Source organism: Cyrtonyx montezumae, unplaced genomic scaffold (genome assembly GCF_038088225.1).
Source record: "Cyrtonyx montezumae isolate F1298 unplaced genomic scaffold, pur_monq_1.0 scaffold_4, whole genome shotgun sequence".
Lineage (NCBI taxonomy): Eukaryota > Metazoa > Chordata > Aves > Galliformes > Odontophoridae > Cyrtonyx > Cyrtonyx montezumae.
Window position 1 is genome coordinate 30466924 of NW_027072045.1, and position 15055 is coordinate 30481978.

The 15055-nt window shown below is 43.9% G+C and overlaps 1 protein-coding gene across 4 annotated transcripts in view; it reads left to right on the forward strand.

Annotated features, from left to right (window-relative positions):
- ZMIZ1 (zinc finger MIZ-type containing 1) overlaps positions 1 to 15055 on the forward strand; it is a 325535-nt gene that overhangs the window by 159433 nt on the left and 151047 nt on the right. For all 4 annotated transcript variants that reach the window (XM_065746678.1, XM_065746680.1, XM_065746679.1 and 1 more), the window contains exon 4: positions 12423 to 12533. In XM_065746678.1, coding sequence (XP_065602750.1) covers positions 12474 to 12533 — 60 coding nt within the window. In that variant the 5' untranslated portion in view covers positions 12423 to 12473. The remainder of the gene's footprint in view (positions 1 to 12422; positions 12534 to 15055) is intronic.

A 15055-nucleotide genomic window follows, 5' to 3' on the forward strand; every position in this document is an offset into this window, starting at 1 on the left:
ACACTGGCAATTTATTTTCATGAGCTAGCCAGAGAGCTTCCCAGAATTTTGCTGCTGAGACCAGGTAGGTGTTTCCTTTGGGCAGCTGTGTAAGGCATTACAGTCTATGTGATGGCGATTAGTTCTCAGCTCCAGAACAGGTGGTACATATCAAAATGCAAGCGCTTTTAATATCAAGGTCTAAAGAAACTTAAGTTACAGTTAATATAAATGAATCCTTTCCATATACATAAAATAAGAGGAAGAGAATGAAGAATGTGTTCTTAAGAGGTCTGCTCTGATGCAGTTGGTCTGAATAGATGACCAGCTAACCTGTGGCCTTGATGGTGATCATGAGGCTTGAAAATAAACAAGAAAGTTATGACATATGCATCCCTCTAAGTTATTTTGTGTCTACTGAAGATGGTTAAGAAAAATCTATGTGCAAACCAGATCCCTTCTCATAGAAAATGAAATGAAAAAAAGGTGCTAAACTGCAGCCATTCAAGGATGGCAAAAATCAAAAAGAAAGGGTAAGGGAGATGTTGAGCAGAAAGAGGTTAGCCCTGTGCTTGTTTAGAAACTGTCACAGCAACAGGTCTCCCCTTGAGCTCATCAGAGCGAGAGCGTGGCGTGTCAGTGTACGTTCAGAGCACAGCCCCAGCTGTACTGCACCTTGTAGAGGAGCCCATGTCCCTCTCATGGAAGCAGCACCCTGGTTCACATGGAGCTGTTGCACTCGGTCATGCCTGCTAAAGGCTCTGCTGTCAGCACTGCCAGCTCTGTGCATGTCCCAGTACGTCACGTTTGATCAGAAAGAAAGCAGCTCCAGGGTATATCTGATCAATCTGAGCTCAGAAAAATTTGAAGGCTACAAAGTTGACCTGGAGTGTGTAGTTTTGGCCCTGTGAACAGAGAATAAAAGTGTGTGGCTTTTTTGGTATGCTGCGCTGTGCTGGAATAAGCATTTAAACAAAAAAAATAAGAAAGGAAAGGTATGAGTAGCAGACAAGAAAATGTCATCTGGACTTAAATTACTTTAATCTAGATGTCATCTGGATGTATAGTGTAAGTTTATCAGGTTAATTTAATTCTATATCTGGAAGTCTGGCTGTATGTTAGAATTTCCAGGAAAAGTAATATATATTAGCTGTTTTATCCTTACCCTGCAGTAATACATACATTACAGACTTTATTTTATCGTTTCTCATTGTTTATGTAAAATTATCCCATTGTAGCCCTGGTTTGAATTGTGATTTGTGTGTCAGGCACTGTACGTGCATTTGGTGGAGATAACATCTACCCTGAGGAACTACTGGTATACTTGGGAAGCCAAAGGAGCTGAGGAAGTGAAGTGCTGGGTGGCTGCTAGTTGGGAGGAGAGCTTGGTTCACAGGGCTGGCTTTGCCCTGCAGGTATGGGAAAAAGCTTCTGGGCAGATACCTTGTAATAATGATGTGGTATGAGAACACAAGACAGTCTAGGTATCTTAATTTGTGGGCCACACAGTAAATAATTCATTAGGAATCACATTTCTGTTTACACTGTAATAGAGAAGGGAAGCCTGCATGTTTTGCTTCTTTCGAGATGACCGTTTCTGGTGAGGACTCTGAGGTTTGCTGCCTGGCCTGTCCCAGAGGCAGTGCCACAGCCTGTGCCCCCCTCTCCTCAGCAGAGTACACTTTGATCTCCATCCTTTGCCTTCACCAGGGTTTTTGCTCACACCCAGTTTAGCATTTATTCAGGTGCCACAGTGAAGCACTTGAAAGAGTTTTGAAATACTTTTAGTACCAGTGTTGTGTTCTGCCAAATGCCATTTTGGATTTGCACACCTGAGGGTGAGACCTAAGGGAGGGAGAGCTAACAGATCCATGCTTCCAGAATTGCTGCTGACATCAGATCCTGATTGTCCCAAAAGGTATGTGGATGGCAGGTGATGGCTTTTAACATGAAATTCATCATACTTTTGAAAACTTAAGTTGTCAGTGAAAATTCTTGATAGAATGAATTTTACTGGGTGGTACATGTAAGGTTCTCCTTGTCTGTAAAGTAGATATGTGACATTCACATTCCTCGTAGACCAGATTCTGGACATAAAGGTCATGCCAAGTGATAAAACAGTGAGAAAGCAGTGGGGCAGTACGGGCTATCCCTGGTGCTTCGGCAGAAGTCTTTCCTGGGGCAGCAGGCCTCCGTGAAGCTCCTGCAGCACTGTGTGCTCTGGGCATGTAGGAGAATTTCAACTTTACTGGAATTATGGGCACTTATAAGAAAAGCTATAATGACATTGTTGATAATAAAACAGTAGGCATGTGTGCAGCTTGGACTTTGCTGGAGTGAAGGTGCCGCAGTTGGAACTTCTTTTTCAATTACACTGTTTTCAAAATGAACTATGAGATGTCAAAAATATGTCTGGGCTTCCTCATAAAGTTCCAGTATTTGCATTATATGTACAAGAAACCTTTTCCTTGAGGGATACACAGGCATTTGGTTCCTATGTCCAGTCTGGATCACTTTACTCAAACTGTCAGTAAGGTTTTGTGATTTAGGAATTGTTAAGCACTTCAAATACTGGACTGTTGTCTGCAGGGCAATTCAATTAAACCAAGTACCTCGATCTTTAGTTTGTTTCCTATAGATTCTACAGGATTCTTATGGAATAGTTCTCAGGTCAGCTGTCTAAAAATGAAGAAGATAAAAGTGCAAAAACGATAGTTCTGTTGTGCCAAGATGTCTGATATCTTTATTTTAATTAAAAATATTTTTTTAAAAGTCTGTCTCCCCCTAGCACTAACTTGTCATAGTTTGTAATAAATAGACCCCAGAAGCAGTGTGAAAATGATAATACTGCTGCCGCTGTCTGCTGTGTTTATCTGACTACAGAAATTCACAGGCATCTAATTTCTACCTTCTTTCTTCAACTGTATTTAGCCCTTATGGGTTTTGCTGGTCTTCCTGGAATTTATCCTGCTTCCATTCTGGGAAGTTGGGTAAATCTTTACTTAAATTTCATCAGAAGAGATGGGGATAATGGTAGATTTCAGAGTTATTAGAGCCCATGTCCCAAAGCAGCAGTTCAGTTGCTCTGTTTTCTAAAGACTTTGCTAATTGAGGTAGTGCATTTATTCTTCCTCCTCTCTTTCCCTCTCCCCGAGTGATTTTTCTCCAAGAGTGGTGCATTCTCTGGTGATGTAACATAAATTACTGGTCTTAGGAGCAGTTCTTCAGTTCTTATAGGACTGAAGAAAAGGAGGATAAATCTTATGTTTAAAGGCTATAAAGAGAAAATAACAACTACTTTGATTATATGCTTTCTTCATGATGCTAATCTCACTGGGGGAAAAAAAGGGGGGGGGGGAGTTTAAATTAGTCCTCATTCATATACTTGGTACATGGGTTGTGGGCATGGGGATTGTTAGCATTGCTTCTGAAGTCAACAGGTAAAGGGAATATAACTTCTGAGGATGTATCACAAGAAGAAATCAGCAATTTCCTTCAAATGCCACAGTTCAACTTCCAAAACATGCCTAGTTTCATCAGATAAGGAAGAGGGCATTTGGTGTCCGAATGCAAATTCTTCTCATTTCTAATTCACAGTGGACTTGAGGTGTTTCTTGCTAGGAGCCTGTCTTTAGGGTGACCCGAGATGTTCTGGCCCCCATTTGTCATATAGCAGGATGTCAGGTTCCAGAGAGATGTTATCTGAGGACAGCAAATACAAAATAACTTCTTCTCTTCCTGATAGTTGGTTGTTAAATTGTTACAAATATTTGTGCTTGTGCCCCCTCCCTGTGTCCTTCTCTTCCTGAGATAGTCTGTGTACAGATTTGGCTGTTAACCATTTCCTCTGGACCTTTAGTAAATATTTGTCTTCTGTAGCGGGTCTTTTAGGTTTGAAACAAGTAACTCGAATGAATATGTCCACACCATGTGGCTTTCTTTTGCAGCTTTTAATGTCTGTCAAGACGAGAGAAAAGTTTGCAGTTCATATGTGTTCTTTTTAGACAACTCTGTGTGCTCAGCCCTGGAAGTGCTTGTAAATCAGATGGTGTTCACTGAACTTCATGCCTATGGCAGCGTTCTGTAACCAAACACAAAGAATTTTCAACAAACACTTCAGGTCGTGCAACAAAATCTCTGAGAGAAGTATGCGTTCTTTAGGTAAATAAGTACACATCACGTATCAGAATGCAAAGGTGTTTCAGGTCTTGTGTTCACGTCATTTCCTCAGTGCTAATCCCAGAAGGTGAGAAAGAGATGCTAGATTCTCAATTTAGGAGTTTGCAGTTTCTCAGGAGGTTTTGTTTTGCTTTGTTTTTGGTGTTTGAGTGACCACTGTTACGAAGTGACACAACACTCTCTTAGGGATGGCATGTTTGCTTGTAGTTGTCCCGATGAGGATTAGTATTGCTTACCTGCAAGCACCAGCCCGTTTAATAAAGCACCACAGCAAGAGACTGCAGCTGTGGAGCTGTCAGTGTTTGCTCTCACAGGTCTGTGGAGTGAACAAAGCCTCTGAGAGCAGCACCAGGCTCCCCAGGAGCACACTTCCCTGCACTTCTGCCTTTAATTTTGTGTCATTACCTCTTGCTGTTATAAGCTGTCCTTTTCCCACTCTGCTCTCCCTAAAGATAATAAGATGACAGAGCTGAGGGTACGAGGAGCTGGGTGGAATGCGGTGCAGGGAACTAACCTTGTAATAGAAATGTGCAGCAGGGCAATTACGCTGATCTGGGTGCAGTGCAGCTGCTCCTCAGGCCCTGGGGAACCCTCTCATTTCAGCCAGCAGGGGACAGACCCTGATGCTGACCATAGAGGGGATGCTTCTCATGCATTAAGTCTGCTGCTGGCCGTGCAGGGGACGGTCCCCATCCCTCAGGCCTGGTGCTGGCTGCAGAGGGGTATGGTCCCAGTGCCTCATGCGTGCTGCCGGCTGTGCTCCACTCATTCAGGTTTTGGGGAAGCACTCTCCGAAGAAGAGATGCAGTGTTAGTATGTCCCTGCAGTCCCTTTCTTGGAGGTTATTTCTCTTTTCATTTCTTGAAGCTCAGGTTGTATCGCAGTGCTCGGTGTGCTCCCAGCCAGCCCTGCTGCCTTTGCTGCTGTAATCAGGCTGCAGATGTGCTTCATGATGGAACAACTCCTGCGCACGCCGCTCCTCCCAGAGGAGGCCAGCAGGCCTGCTTATGCAAGCTGTCAGGCTGCCTTTTTTTTTTTTCCAACAGCATGTGTGGGTTTGCTTTGTGTGCACCCGGCTGGCTGTTCATGCCCGCATGGAATAGGCTGTGTACAGAAAAACGCTCCCGAGCAGAGGGCGATGGCTAAAAGGGTCCTCGGCACCAGCCGTGCTGCCAGCCCAACCGGCTCCAGCCCCCACAGTGAGCGTAGCCCCTCCCGCTCTCTGGCCAGCCGCTGGCAGCCTGCACAGGCAGGCGCACGGACGCGCCTTCCCTCGCTCAGTCAAAGATGATAGAAAGTCTTCTGGGGATTATTGCACATTTGTAGAGCAACAATGGAAAGCAGCACAGCACAAATCGCTATTCTGCCTCACCCAGCGTAACAAATGGTGCTTTGTTTCACATCTGGCCTGTCTTAATAGCTCAAAGCCAGTAGCAATAGCTATTTAGCAGCTTATAGTAAATAAAGCTTTATTAAAACCACTTCCTTTTTCAAGTGTTTAATGATTAAAATGGCCTTTCACCTGACATTTTATGGTTTTTTTCTTCTTTTTTTCCTTTTTTTTCCTACAAGCACTATACCTAGCAGGGGAAATAAAATAGTTGTCGTGGATAAATATGAAACTTTTTGCAGTTTGATTCATGAGCGGAAAATAGCATTTAAGACCCTGTTTTGCAAATTATTCTGTTGAAAAGCAGGCATAAATCGGAGACCATTTGCTGCACCGTGCAGGCTATATAGTTTGAGGTCTACCCCTTCCAGGTTTCTTGCTAGGAGAGAGCACTGCCTGGAATGATGCAGAATTAATGCAATTATACATAATAACTAGTGTTAAACTACATCTGCTCTGATAGCTCAAGAAACAACTTCTAAAAAACTATATAATGTTTAAGGAAAAAAAAAAAAAAAGAGAAGGAGAAAAAAGAAATTAAGAAGGCAGGTAGAATCAGGTGGCCGTTGTCTCAGCTCCCCACATCTATGGGCAAGCAGCCCCGAGCGCGGGGACGTGTCTCAAACGCGTCGTGGGAGGCAGCAGACGGGGCCTCGATGCCGTCCCAGTGGGCGGGCGGGCGGGCTGGCGGCGCGGCCTTGCAGCGCCCCCTGCTGGTGCGGCGGGGGCACTGTCGCCTCAGCGCCCTGGCCTCGCTGCCCCGCGCCTTCCCGGATTAATTAGCCAGCGCCGTCCTCTTCTGCCCTCGCTCTAGCTCGCCTTGTTGCTTGATCAAAGTCGCTTATTAGATAAAAATCGTCTGCCCTCTCTTACGACCCTCAGCAACTGGAGACATAGAGGAAATTATTAGTTTTAACTGATTGAATCTGCAATATGAGCCAACTTGCGTTCTGCGGTGGGATGGGCCTGGATGAGAGGAGAAGATATTTAAAAATTGCTGTGGTTCATTTCCTCCCTAGGGAACAATTTTCTTCTTTCCTTACTCTCTCTCCTACTCAATTTATGACTGACATTTTTTTTCCTCACCCTTTTTCCATTGAGTAGTTTCAAACGGCTCCAAATGACATCCTTTTAACTACAGTGCCTTACCAATGTACCTGATCCTTGTAAAAGTGGGAGCCCAGCACCTCGATGTTATTTGGTGAGCACGGGGGCTGCTGCCCATCTCTTACAGCAGCGGCTCTCACTGCTCAGCACAGCGCCTGTGGGAGCTCTGCTGTTGCTTCCCTGAAAAAAGAAAATCATGGGGAGGGGGCAGAGAATGTTTCCTTTTGCCTTTTCTCTGTCGTTCCACGAGAATTTTTATTTTTGGAACCATTTTTTCTTTTTTGTAGTGAACACATTATTTGCTCATTTCTTTGTTTTCAGGACTAAAAAAAACCTAGCATGTAATGTCCTGAAAAGGTTCAAATCAGCTGTTGTTTAATCACAAGTGCTTTTACGTAGCCTAACGGCAAATGATTTACTAGCTACTAGATACACCAGCACGCTCTTGGCTTTCCAAGTTGCTTCTCTAATGACCTCAAAATGGCTTTATGTTGGAAAGGATTTGCTAAAACTATTCACTGAAATGTTCCCTGATTTGTTAGGATGTTGCTCAGGTCAGAGGCAGATGCCTGTGCTCAGACATTGCATCACCTGCACTGCCTTCAGCTGGAGCCGGGTGACAAGTTATCTGGGAGCTCTCTTGTGCTTCTGTGTCAGTTCTGGAGTGGGAGTGGGAGAAGGAGATGGGAGACAGCAGCTTCACTGCTGCTTGTTTCCAACTGTCCCTCTGAGCAAGGGTTATCCAAACCCAGAACTAAAATCATATTTACTTTCAAATTGGAGTTTTCTGAAATGTCAGCATTTTGAAAAAGTGATGAAATGCTTGGAGTTTGTTTTTTCTTTTGTTAGCTTTTTTGTTTTGGTTTGGTTTTTTGGTTTTTTGGAGGACAGGCAGAGAACACGTTTTACTAATTTACTGGAAATCCAAATTCTGATGGAGTGTTTGCAAACCTGTTGCTTGAAATGTTAGCCAAAACAGTGTAGCAGTAGCAGAAGCTTGTGAAATTTCCTTTTAGTCACTGTGATTTCATTCTTTTTTAATACGGAAGTGTATTTTGTAGGAATGGTTTAACAAAAAAGGATTCCATACACTTACGGTTAAAAAAAAAATGTCTAACAGGTCGATACATCTGTTCCTTTAAAAAAAACATGTTCTCCATTTTTGAGACATCATAAATATGTAAATGAGGGTTCTTTAATTACTGCCTAGGGCTATAAACTCACATGCTAGAGGGGAGGGGAGGGAAGAAAGAAGGCAAAGAACAATTCACATTATTTTTTTTTTATTTTATTTTTTAAGAGCAAAAGAGATTGGGTCTTTACTTCAGAAAAGACAGCAGAAGAATGGAGCTTTTTATTGCTGAACAACCAGAAGGTGCTAGGAGCACTTCTTTTTTGTTTATCCTTCTGGATGGAGCTAGCATATAAAGCAGTGGCATACATCGTCCCTGGCTAATGTGTGTATGGAACAGAGGGGATTTGTTACGAAGCACCCTGTGCAATTCCCTTCTCTGCGCTGTTCTGTCAGAGCCCTTAATCCTGATCAGCAACATCCCCTGCTGTCCCCTGAGCCACTTGCTGTGCCTGAATGTTAGCGTTGTTTCTAACACCAGTGCCCCAGAGGCGAGCAGGAGAGCTAGCAAAGTCATTTCACCCATGACCTGATAAGCACCCTGCACTTAGCCACATGCACGGCTGCCCTTCTGCCGCGGGGCCTTTCTGTATCTTAAGCACCGTTATTCGCCAGTAAGGTGATCTTGCTGCCACTTTCAAAACAGTATAAGATTGGCAGAAAAGGCATTTTTGGTATTTCAGGATGTGAATGTGCCTGTGGGTATCTGGACTGCTGTACAGTAGCATCACTGCAGTAGGTGTAGCTAATGGAAATGTAGTGCTGCTACTATTTTTTCCAGGCAAAACAGTGTGGTGTCAAAACACTTACTCTGCTTTTGTAAAACTTAAGATCTATACGATAATTTTCACTTCCCTTGTTTAATCATTTAATTCTGAGATGTATGAAAGAATAATTTCCAGAAAATAATGGATTCCTGCTTATGAGTTCCACTTTTATTTTAGCAGAAATGACTTAGACCGAGTATGCTCACTGAAATTTTTTTTCCTATTTGATGTCCCTTTGATGTATCTGATGGAGAGGTAAGGATGAGCCTGCAGGACGTGAGGCAGGACCTTCTGAGTATAGAGTAAGCATTCATGTCATTGTGTGAGGTGAGCTGTCCTGCACGGTTTTGGTCATTAGGCTTGTGAAATGATTATACCCTGACCATGGCCATGGAGGAAAGGAGGGCTTCTCTTTACAAGAAGGGAAGAAATAACCAAGCTGGCAAAAATTGTGAGTTGGAGGCTGTGAAGGGATAGAGGCTGCCTGTCAGCATGGGGTAGGGGAGGGCTGGTTGTGCCAGAGAGCAGTGAGAAGTGCGTGTAGGGATGGAAGTGAGAATACTCCTAGCTACTAGGGGAAGGGTGAGTCAGTGTGCTTTTCAGTGCGAGCCATGGTGTTGAAAGCAGAGCTGATCAGCTTGCAGAAGACGTGGTATGACCTGTTTGTAGGAGTGCAGGGGCCGCCTACTAGCCCTGCCCCTGGGCATCCCCTTGGCTTCTGTGCAGGGCTGTTCATCAGCTCTGCCCTGTCCTTCTGCAGACGAGCTTCAGGAAATCTCTGCGAGTGGGAGATGTGACAATTTGGACAAATACAATAGTAAGCTGCAGCTCAGGTAACTGACAGCAAGCTTCTTTTTTGCTTGCAGTTAACTGCAAGGCACACAATTGTGGTGCTATTGTATATACAGTCCATAAATCAACACGTGGGATTTTGTAGGCATGAGTGGCAGTACACAAAGGCTGTACACATGGTCGTTTTCTGTTTGAAATCTCTCTGCCATTTCCCAGCAATGTGTCACCAGCAACACCAGAGGCAGCTCCTGATGTGATTTGCCTCGAGTCTGAGCGCTGCTGTGTCTGGTTTTACTTGGGAACCATGCTTTCTTGCAGTGTAGAGTGTGGATACGTATCAGTTGATTGGAAAAGATGCTCTTTTCATCCTAGCTCCTGGTTTCTCTATGTAACTGTGTAGCAATGAGGAGAAGTTTGTATTGGTGATGCCAGTAAATTACAAATCCTGTAATATGGTATGTGGTATTTTACCCAGTGGTTTGCTAAGCACAGGCATCCTGAATTCTTTATTTTAAAGGGAAAAAAAAATCCTGTATTTTGCATTTCTTCAAATATTTCAACAGGGAACCTATGCACATATGTACATGTTTGTTTTCGACATGCTCTCCATCTTTCTTGATGGTCAGTTAAAATTGTCCCAGCTTGTAAGATGGATAACTGCTGAAGTGGTGTCATGTCTGGGCTAGCTTATCTCTCGATAAATACCACTGTTGTCCACTGAGAGATTAAACTTCATGCCTGCTGAGGTTTGTTTGGGGTTCTTACAGGCAGATAAGACTGCCTTACTTACTTTTAATAAAATATATCAATTCACATTTTCTAAAGAACCTTTGGATGATGTTTGCTATTGAGAATGTGGCAGTGGCACAGTCAAGCAATTATACAGTATGTGAAACTGGCTTTACCATTTCATGAGTATTATAAATTATTGACAGGAGTGCTTTCCTGAATGCTCTTGTCTCTAGAGTGGGGAGATGAGGAGCTTGAGCTGCTGTTGTAAGACCTCACTGAGCTGTCTAGCAGAAAAGATTGCTTTCCCTGAGCCTAATCCGGCGGGAGCCCCATAGGGATGTTATCAACGAGGCACAGCGGAGTGGGGTGTGAATGCCAGGCATTGTGGGCTGTCTGGCTGCTAAAATCCTTTGCTTGGGGGCTGTGGGGTGGGAAAGTTGAACTCCTGAGCTGGGTGCAGACAGTGCTGGGCTGTGCCAGGTGCTTTCCAGGGAGGTCATGGGAGCGATGAGCAGCCAGCTCCTCCAGCGGGGCAGGTACCTGGGAAATTTGCTGCCTCTTCTCTTTTTGGAGAAGACCTCTGCCCTGGCCAACCCTCTGAATAATAAAACTGCTGTGTGCCTTGGAGAGGTTCCTGAGCTAGCCCAGCACCTTGTTCCTGCTAGCATTAAGTTGTATAAAAGTACAGCATTTAATTGTGTACTCCTGAGTCTGTGCTGGCTGCCCATTCTTGAGCATGGGGATGAGGCTTTTTAGGCTATGCCACTCTGTGACAGTAGGAGGATGTGGGAATTTGTAGGCAAAAGCTGGTTTCATGTTCTAGTGTGCAATATTTATGGTTTCATTTCCATTTTAGATGCCATGAAAGTGATTGAAGCAGGCAACTTTATATATGTGTGTGTGAAGCATCTCTCTGCCCCTCACTGAGAAGTGAGTTCTAGAAAAAAAGCACTTAAATCTGCTCTGTTTATTAAGTGCAGGCTGGGGTCCCATGCGATTCTGCTTAAAACATAAATAAATGGGAGTTACAGCGCAGAGTGCTGGGTAATATGAATTACGGGTAGAAACTGGTGATTAGTTGTTGGCTCCTGTCTGTGCGATCTGCTGTTGTGCCACTACAGAATAAGACAGATTAAGGCCAGGGAGGGAAGGAATGGCAAGGAAGCTCCCTTGTGCTCACCTGCCTCTTTGTGCGACACTCGTAGTCTGAGCTGCAATGACATTTTGGCCATCCCTGCCTTGCAAGGCCAGGGCTCCCTGCAGGCCAAGCCCGAGCAAGAGAGGAGATGCTTGGTGTGCCCTCCTCTGCTTTTCCACCCACCCCAGCTCCAGGTTCTGTGTATTCCTGGCATGCGAGCATGCAGGGTGGTGGAACATGAAGCTCAGGAGAGGTATTTCCAAATACAGAGAGCTCTGGTGTGCACCATTCTGTACCAGCTCTGCACTTGCATCACAACCTCAGCGGTGTGCTTAGGGGACCACAGATCCTCATAGCTTATTGTTCCCAGTGCTCATCTGGTGATTTTCTACAGCTGTAGCACCTAAACAGTTGCTACAGCTACAGAGAAACTTCTTCTAACTTGACTCTGAGTTTTAATTTCCATTTTATAGATAATTTCTTTCAAAGTCATAGAGAAGCCTTAATTTGCCTCAGGTTGTACAGTTTTAGACTGAAGAATGGAGGATGTGTTCAGTCAGAAGCAGTAAGTAGTTTATTCATATCCACATATCAGGAGAGCCCAGTTCTCTCAGAAGGTGGAACCTGTTTGGATCCTTGGTGGGAAACCAGATGTGGGGCTGTGCACCTGGAGCTGTTAGTTCCTCAGAGACCTGAGTCATAAATCCCAGTCCTTTGCCTGCCATTGTTACAGCCTTTTCAAGGGCTTGTTAAATTTTTCTGCTAATTTAAATATCGCAGGACATCTGAAGCGAACCTTTTGCTTTTATTTTCAGTACAGAACTCTGGAGCCTACACATTATTTCAGCATGGAAAATACCTTTTTTATTCCTTTTGACCACGTAATATTGCTCTGTATCCCAACCACTTAATGTTTATGGGCAATGTTTTCTCCTAGAGGAAGATTAGGAATTATCCTAATGCCTTTGGCCTTGCAAAACCCAATCTGTTATTATTATTATGATTATTACTACTGTTGTTACTTTCATCTTGCAGCATGATAGGTGTTCTTGCAAGCAGCTCTGCCTCATTGCTTTAGCGATGTTCTCAGCACAGTGTCACCTGGGAGGACAAATCTCTGGCACATAGAACACTGCACTCATTGTAGAAGGTGTAGAAGTGCATGGACCGTGCTCAGTGATCTTTATTGTCTTTTTTGTCTTGCAGATTGAGGGATTTTAATGGCTTTCAGGTAGAAGCCAAGTGGAGACAATCAAAATGAACTCTATGGACAGGCACATACAGCAGACCAATGACCGGCTGCAGTGCATAAAACAGGTAAGCATAAGGTGAATGTGGTTACTGTTAGAACACTGTGTGTTGTATGGCAGGTCATGATGAGCACTATGGTTACCTGCTGAATGATGAACACCCTGGCCTTTTGTGGGGAGGAGAGTGGTAGTGAGACACTGTAAAATGACTTCAGAGAAGAATATCTGCTGATGGTATCTAAACCTCAAAAGCCAAACTTTCTGTTTCACCTTTCTTGAAGAACCGTCGTCAGCCTGGAGATTCACTACATCAGTGAAATAATGTTCACGGCCTGTTTTCCCCTGTTGCCTGGACAGTTTTCTCTGGCTGACTACTTGGTAATAATTCCAGCCCCAGCAGATTTAGATGCTAGTTTATCCTGCTGTCTCTGTTCTATATTTGTGTTGACCAAGTGCTTTGGGACATTTGCATATTTATTCTTCAGGGAGCACAACACTTCGCTATTCATAGATTTCTTTGTGTGGTGGATGCAAGAACCTTAAAGGAACTGACAAAAAATAGGCATGGGGATGGTACTGCATTAGTCTAGTTCTCTAAACTTCTTATCCGTTTCCATTCTCTTAACTTCGGCAGTCTCCATTACGATTTGTTATGTTTGCCCGTGTATTTGTAGAGGTTTATGTTATTTGGAATATGTTTTAATGCAAAGAACAGGATAAATGTGTTTACTTGCAAGTCTAGCCACATGGATGCTTTGTCAGGATATGAGAACAAGAGCAGACTTTGAACCAGTCATTTTCTTTACATATTTTCTTAATATGAGAGGATTTCAGAATAAGTCAAACAAAACTAGTTTGTATGTAAGGGAGCAGAAACAGGAAATTATCCCTGAAGAATTACTGGTCATAGTCCATCCTTGGCCTGAATCTGTGGTGGCTACTTCTTTTTTAATCTCTTTCATCACTCTGTGGTGAAATTCAATGTATCTCATGGCTGTTTAAAGGCCTGAGGGAAATGAATTTTGGGAATTCATCCCAGTTCCTTATGAACTATCTGGTTCAGAAAAAGCATGCCCTTGGCAGTCACAAATTGATGTCCTTTTTGGCGATCCTAGCCCAGAGGATGAAGAATGAAGTGACTTAGAGAACAATTTAACCTTCTAGCAGTAAGAACAAGCCTTCAGATCAAGTGGAGACAAATGGAGACTGCTACTCAGTTCTGGCTTCTAGAGCGGCCAGCTTTTGTGCATAGAGAATTTCTGTTATTTTGATACAGTAAAAGAATGTCAAATTGCATTTTTTTTCAGTATTAAGGAGATATTTTTTACTATGTAATGGACGTTTTGTCAGTTAAACCACTAACTTCATTTCTACCATGCTGGTTTACACAGGCAGCTAGGATATATTTCTTCACATGAAGGCAGTGAGGAAAGGAGGAAGGTCAGACTTTCCACCGCCCGTGGAACATTCTTAGTTTGGTTTGGTCCTGTCTGAAAGAAAGCTTAGAGACTTCTGTTGGATGGAGCGGGGCTGCACAGTTGCAGTGTTCTGCCAGACAGCAAGAGATGCCTAGCGAGGAGTTTCCTGCCTGGGAATGGTTGCAACTTCAAGGTCCCCATTTCCTATAAAAACCTGAATCAATGAGTATGAGTGCTCTGATTTTCAACTCATGACAAAAAATAGTTAAGCAAGCTGGCGACGTACCACCGAAAATATAGAGCAGAATCTCTTTTGTGAAAGTTGCAATACTTGAGGTTCATTCTGAGAGGAATGACCGTTGTTTGTTTTGTCCTTGAATTTACTATAGAGACTCTTCTTTTTAGTAGCTGCAAAATCTTGGGAAGGGAGAGATAGAAACTGACTCAGGCTAGCTTTTCAGAGGAGACACTTCTGTCAGCCATAAATTTCCAGCTTCGAGATGTTTTACCTTGTTCTTTGGGACAAGTCATTAGCTGGCACAATTAGCTTAGTGCCACAGCACAGCATTGCCATTTCACCCATGGAGAACCAGGCCACGTGCTGTTACGTGCAGTACCTTGCACGATCATGTCAGTGTACCCTCACCGATTTTTTTGAGACTAACAGCAAGATCAGACAGAATTCTGCCGGTGTTTTTTCCCCACTCTTTCACCCTTTCTTCCCAACCTGTGAACAAAAAGCAGTGCTGCTCTCCTGAACAGACGTGTGCTTGCAGGTGGGTTAGCACAGCAGCAGCAAGCAGAAGCTGCCCTCCCCTGGCACCCAGCACCCGCCTATCTGATCGCCTTGCTGGCAGCCAGGCTCATGCGGTCAGCCCCGCGCAGCCTGCCCAGTCCAGACACCTATAAATGGCTCTCCCAGAGCCTGGGTAGGCAGATCAGGTTGCAGCACAGGCTGCTGGCTTCCAGCTCTGGCTCGTGAGACGCCCACAGTGTCCTTGCTGACTTCTGTTTCAGGATCAAGGTTGTGTTTTACTTTTATCTTTTTTTAGCATTTTCCAGCTACAAAACCAAAACTTGTATATGATCAGCTAGTTTGGAAATGAAGAGAGAGAGTGTGTGTGTTAAGAACTGTTTCGGAAGAGATGAAAGGGCAAACTGAAGAGGTGGC